The following is a 5,460-nucleotide window of genomic DNA, read 5'->3' as shown; positions in this document are numbered from 1 at the left end:
GGGGAGCGGGGGGGGGGGTGGGGGGTTGTTGGGGAAGCGGGGGGAACAGGCAGGGGTGGGGGTCCCCCCCATGGTCCCCTTCCCCTGCCCCAGCCCCCGCACTCCCTACTTACTGGCACAGAGTCCGGGTCCAGCTCCCTGTGGTGGCGAACGGGGACTGCCCAAATCTCCAAATCTTTTCCAAATTGATTTGGAGGCTTCGAATCAATTCAGACCTTTTTATTGGTCTCCTGACTTGATTTGGATTCAGAGATTTGGCTGCTGAATCAGGCCGAACCTCCTCTGAATCGAATCAGCAACCAAAGTTTGCCCAGCCCTAGCAGCTAGGGCAAGTAGGCCCTGACCAAGAAGGTTGAGGTCTAGACAAGTACAGAAGGAAGGAGCCAAGAGACCCAAAACAAGCCCCAATCTCATGCTCAGGACACCTCCCACACAACTGGTTGTTCCAACAGGGTGTGGCAGGTGAGACCCAGAGCACTAGTTTCGAAGAACTGGAGTGGGGACAGGCTAGCCAGTCTCTGGGTGTTACTACTGCCCTGTAGACTGGAAATGCTATACCACTAAGGACAAACTCCATAGCACTGTGACAAGCTCAAGTCCCAGGGGTGGCTGTGATGCCCCCTGGTGGCCACTTGACTGCTGTCCCCACTCCAGCTTCATGGGATACCCTTTCTACCTTACCTGCTATGCCTTGATGTTATTTGTTAGGGTTTGGGATGCTATCTCCAGTGCCGCAGAGTGAGCTCAGTCTTGTCCCTTAGACTCTATGCTGGGGCCCTACTGGTCCTATGTGTCTCACAGCATCTGTTGCCTTATGGACTATTTGTGGCCTCTTTCTGCACCTGTAGCCACATCCATGCCTCACAGAAGTGTGGTGGTCCATTGCAAAGACTCAGATGAGTTAGCTTGCCTATGCTTAGCATCACAAAGAAAAACATTGATGTGGTTAGTATCACAAGGAAAAGCATGTTATTTCTCCAACTATTGGGGAATTCTCCTCCACTAATTCACTCAATCACTTTGATTTATTGCATGCCATGTTTCTTCCTTAGAAAAAAGTCTGAGAACTTTTAAACTATTAAAAGTTTATAAAAATTTCTTTCTTTACCAAGTAAAATGTGACATTAAAACTATCAATCACAGTCCTAAAGAAGTTCTATCTACTTCATTACCTCTAGTCTGCTAGTATTTGTATTTGGAACCACAATTTCTGGGAAGAGATCAGCCATAATATTCTCAAACAGTGGGACATCTTCTGCAAGAAACTTGGGTAAATTGGTTTCTTTCAGAGCACTGATTATAATGAGAGCTTCTTCTGCATGAAGACCCGTTTGATTATTTCTAAAAAAAAAGAATGTCAGAGCATCACAAGTTGCACACAGTTCTGTTGTACAGCCTGGGAGAATGTCATGCTCCTCATTTTCTGGTTTACTTACAGTTTACTGTGCATCAGAGTTTTTGCAGATACTTCAGAAATAAATCGCATTTTTGCACTGAAATGAATTTTAAAAGACAAGATGATATATATCAATAAAGCAGAACATAGAATAAAAGGAAAATGAATTGAAATATTTCCTTCTGGTCCCAATCCTCTTCTCAAGGATGTTAATAGCTAAAATCCAATTTATTTCATCAGGAGCAGAATTAAAACAGCAAATTATTTTCAAACACATCACAAAGAGGAACAATACAGTGTTGGGGATGTACCCCAACATAACTGGAGAATGAATACCTGCTGTCATCAAATACAGGTCCTGTACAGTCGTCTCTCAAAAAATTAGGGAAAACCCTGTACCAGGGATGACAACATGGAGATAGAGCTGACAGCACACTGCATTGATTCTGAATATGTTTGGCAACCACAAAAAACAGTTCTGGCAAGGCTCTATAAATATGTAGGTATGTTCTCCCCTACAGCATATGAAAATCTTTCAGAAACTAAGATGAGATGATAATGCCTTTGTCAAATACATTAATCCCAAATATTCTGACCACTGTTGAGTTCCTGAAGAACTTTGGGATTATGGTGATGGTGACTCTATGGCCTAGTAAGGAGAATGAAAGGATTCTATAGGCAACTCTTCTTAATCCAACTCTTTTGCTTGCATTTACTTCTCCCAAAGTTAGACATCTAGAAAGGAAGTGTAGAAAAAAAGTTTGTCTACTTGTGGAAGTTAGTGCAGTGATGCCCATGTAGCATTTGCATCAATTGCTGGTCATCAACTGAAGAGGCAGAATAAGCCATCTGTGCCTTCCTTTTCTTTTTGTAATGTCATTCCAGTACCAATATATAAGATATATCTGAATCCATGCTAAACATGTCTTTCAAATACCCTGGCAAACAACATGGAAAGCAGATTGATGACAAAGAGCATTCAACATTTTGACAACTGACTGACTGGTTTTCTTGTGTTTTCTTGCTCAGCGTCAGTAACTGCTATAGCCTTTTGCCATAACTTCAATCACATGCTGGGCAGTCATCTGAATTGACCTTTCTGAAGATCACTGATGTTCTGTCTAATTACTGGGTCCTTAGTTTCTACCCTGGTTTGCTTTGTTGCACTTTCATTGCGAGAACCATCCTATGAACACATGTCCATAAGTCTTTGCAGGATATGGTGATACAAACATAGTCCAGTCTTCCTCAGTTTCTTTACCTGGAGCCTGCTAAATTAAGTCCTTCACGTCCTCATTTCATTTTCTGTCACGGAGTATCTGACCACTTGACTACCTCACCATCTTAATTTCCTTGGTGGAGAGCATACTAACTTTCCTTAGAGCTGATCAATCTTCTATTCTGCACATTAGCATGGTGTGAATTACTGACATGTACACTTTATTTTTATATTTTATTGACATTTGCTTCAAGCAGCTGTGGTGCATTGTTGTGGATCACTGAGGAGGATGCTGTCATCAGCAACCATTGATCTAAGGTATTTAAAATTCCTTCAGTCTCTTAAACTTGATTCATGTGATATTCTTCATATGGGTCAGTGTCCCTCAGTTCTCATGTCCTCATTACATCCCAAGGTGTTTTGCTTTGTCTGTTCTCAGAAATGGACTCAATGCTCATTTTTTATGCAGGGCAATATTTACTACAATTTTTCTATTTTAGCTCTATTTACCTTTGATAATAGATTTGTCTCATGTACCTTGAATAAGGCATATACTTCTGATGACACAACTCACCATTGCAAAACCCACCAAATTTAAACTTTGTTGGTTTAAACCTCCAACAGTGTCTTAACTTTGCAACCTTTAATTTTGGATCCTGACTGCATGGAATATCTATCCTTCTTAAGAACTCACATAACTCCAATCTTCTTGTACTTAGCTTTCCTACATTCCACTCACTAGCTTCTTCAGCTGTAGTTTTGGAAAATCTCAGAGTGCCCTTTCCAAGTTGTAACAGTCAGTCTATTGTATGTCACTTATAAGGAATGACCTAACCTTCTGAGACACACTACTACAGAAACCTACAGTTTATAGGAGCATATCACTTATAGCAGTTACAAGTCAGCTGCCCAGGCATAGCGCTCTTGGTCTGAAATGAGAGTTTTCTTTCTTCTAGTTGAATGTTTTCCAAGGCTAAATAGTCCCATTTTGAGATTTAGAAAGTAACTTAAACTTTTCCTTGCACAGGCAGAGATACAGTCAGTGAACTTAATAAGGATTTTTTCATGTCTAAATTCTGATACTGAGCCATATGTTTACTCTGCTACAGCACAGAATACTTACACTAAAATTCATTTTCATTTAGCACAACTTCTTTTTGGCCCTTGCAGAATGTCTCAGAGGCTGAGATATTTGATGCTGTGTGCTGAAATAATGACTTAACATATTCAGTAACAACAACGTAATAATTCCAAAGTGTTTATATGTCCTCTTTCCATTGCAATTAATTGGTTAGGGCAGTAGTTTTCAATCTATAGCCCACAGACCCCTGAGGGTCTGCAGACTGTGTTTAGGGCATCTATAAAAGATGACTAGGATCAATCAGCAGTATGTGAATACCCATACTTACAATCCAAAGGGGCCTGCACTTCCATTCAACATTTCCAAATGAAAAAAGGTTGATGTATATGTGTGTTTGTATGTATGCTGGGGACAAAGCTACATTGTACAATGCTGCAAAGATTCCAGGTAATGTACACCCAAGGAACAGCTCTGGATCTTGTCTACAACAGGCTCAATGGTTGTGTACATTAGGCCTGTGTGAAGTGGCAAGTATTTGATTCAGATTCAGATTCGGCCAATTCAGAGGGACAGTTATTTGTTTTGGTGATGTGAATCACTGTCCCGATTTGATTTGGCTGAATTGGATCCAAAGATTTGGTGCCGATTCAGAGAACTAAACAGGCAGCAGTCTCGTCACCATACTGGACACAGCTGCCTCCAGCTGGCAAATCTGTTGTGCTGGGCGCAGGGGGGAGGGGATGGGCATGGGGGGGTGCAGATCAACGCCCCCACAGCGAGGGAAGGATTGGAGCTGAGACAAGCTGCTCAGCTGGAGCAGGAGGGCGCGGGACTTACAGAGGGGGGCTTCTGCCACTGCATGCTGCCGGTCCGGGAGGGTATGGGGCTGGGCATGTGCCCCCAGATCTGCGTGGGGAGGGCTGGGCCAGCCATTGCTTCAGACAGGCAACAGAAGGCATTGGGAGTGGGGGCTCTGCCTTGCCACAGCTTGTCCAGCCGGAGCAGAGTCCAGGATGTGGGTGCAGCAGCACTGGGAGTGTGGGCTATGCCCTGTTGCTAGTTGCCCAGCTGGGGTGGGAGGGGGGGCGTGTGATGCAGGCATGGCTTGCTCCGGGGGGAAGGTGCTAGGAGCAGGGGCAATGCCCTCTCACCACTTACCCAGACGGGGCAGAGAGGCATGGGATGGTGCCGCTGCGCTGCTTCAGACAAGCAGTGTGCAGCAGCAGAAGTCGCTCCAGCCTTCCCATGCCTCCCGCACAAGCTGCAGCTTTGCCCTTCTGTGCCCTGGCTGGGTGAGCAGTGGCAAGGCACAGGGGTGGGCGCATGCACCCAGATCAGGGAGGAGACAGCGCCAGGGGCTATGGGGAATTTTAGGGTGGCTGAAGCCCCCCCATAACTCCCACTCCACTGTGCTCTGTGAGGTGGGTGGATCCAGGGCTACACTCTGGGCTGCTGCTGGGGCTAGCTGCCTGGAGCACAGCCCTGGCTCCACCTGCCTTGCAGAGCACAGCCTGGCAGCAGGTAGCTGGGATTAGCCTCCCGGAGCACATCCTGGCCCACTCTGCCCTGCGCAGATCTAGGGGCACACACCTGCTCCCATGCCCACCAGCAGCGGTGTGCAGTGGTGGGAGCTCCTCTCCTCGACTCCCATGCCCTTCCCCACCCGGGCTGGGCATCTTGTCCCAGCCCCAGCCCCAGCCCCAATCCCTACCTCACTGTGGGGGTGTTGATCTTCCCGCCCCCCATGGCCCTTCCCTCCCCCCT

The 5,460-nt window shown here is 45.8% G+C and overlaps 1 protein-coding gene across 1 annotated transcript in view; it reads right to left on the bottom strand.

Annotated features, from left to right (window-relative positions):
- DNAH14 (dynein axonemal heavy chain 14) overlaps positions 1-5,460 on the bottom strand; it is a 333,831-nt gene that overhangs the window by 232,888 nt on the left and 95,483 nt on the right. Inside the window, exon 19 of the mRNA XM_019515912.1 lies at positions 1,173-1,341. Coding sequence (XP_019371457.1) covers positions 1,173-1,341 — 169 coding nt within the window. The remainder of the gene's footprint in view (positions 1-1,172; positions 1,342-5,460) is intronic.

This window comes from Gavialis gangeticus, unplaced genomic scaffold (genome assembly GCF_001723915.1).
Source record: "Gavialis gangeticus isolate Ggan-Ray unplaced genomic scaffold, GavGan_comp1, whole genome shotgun sequence".
Lineage (NCBI taxonomy): Eukaryota > Metazoa > Chordata > Crocodylia > Gavialidae > Gavialis > Gavialis gangeticus.
Note: the sequence above shows the minus strand (reverse complement) of the source record. Positions and strands in the feature narration are given on the sequence as shown.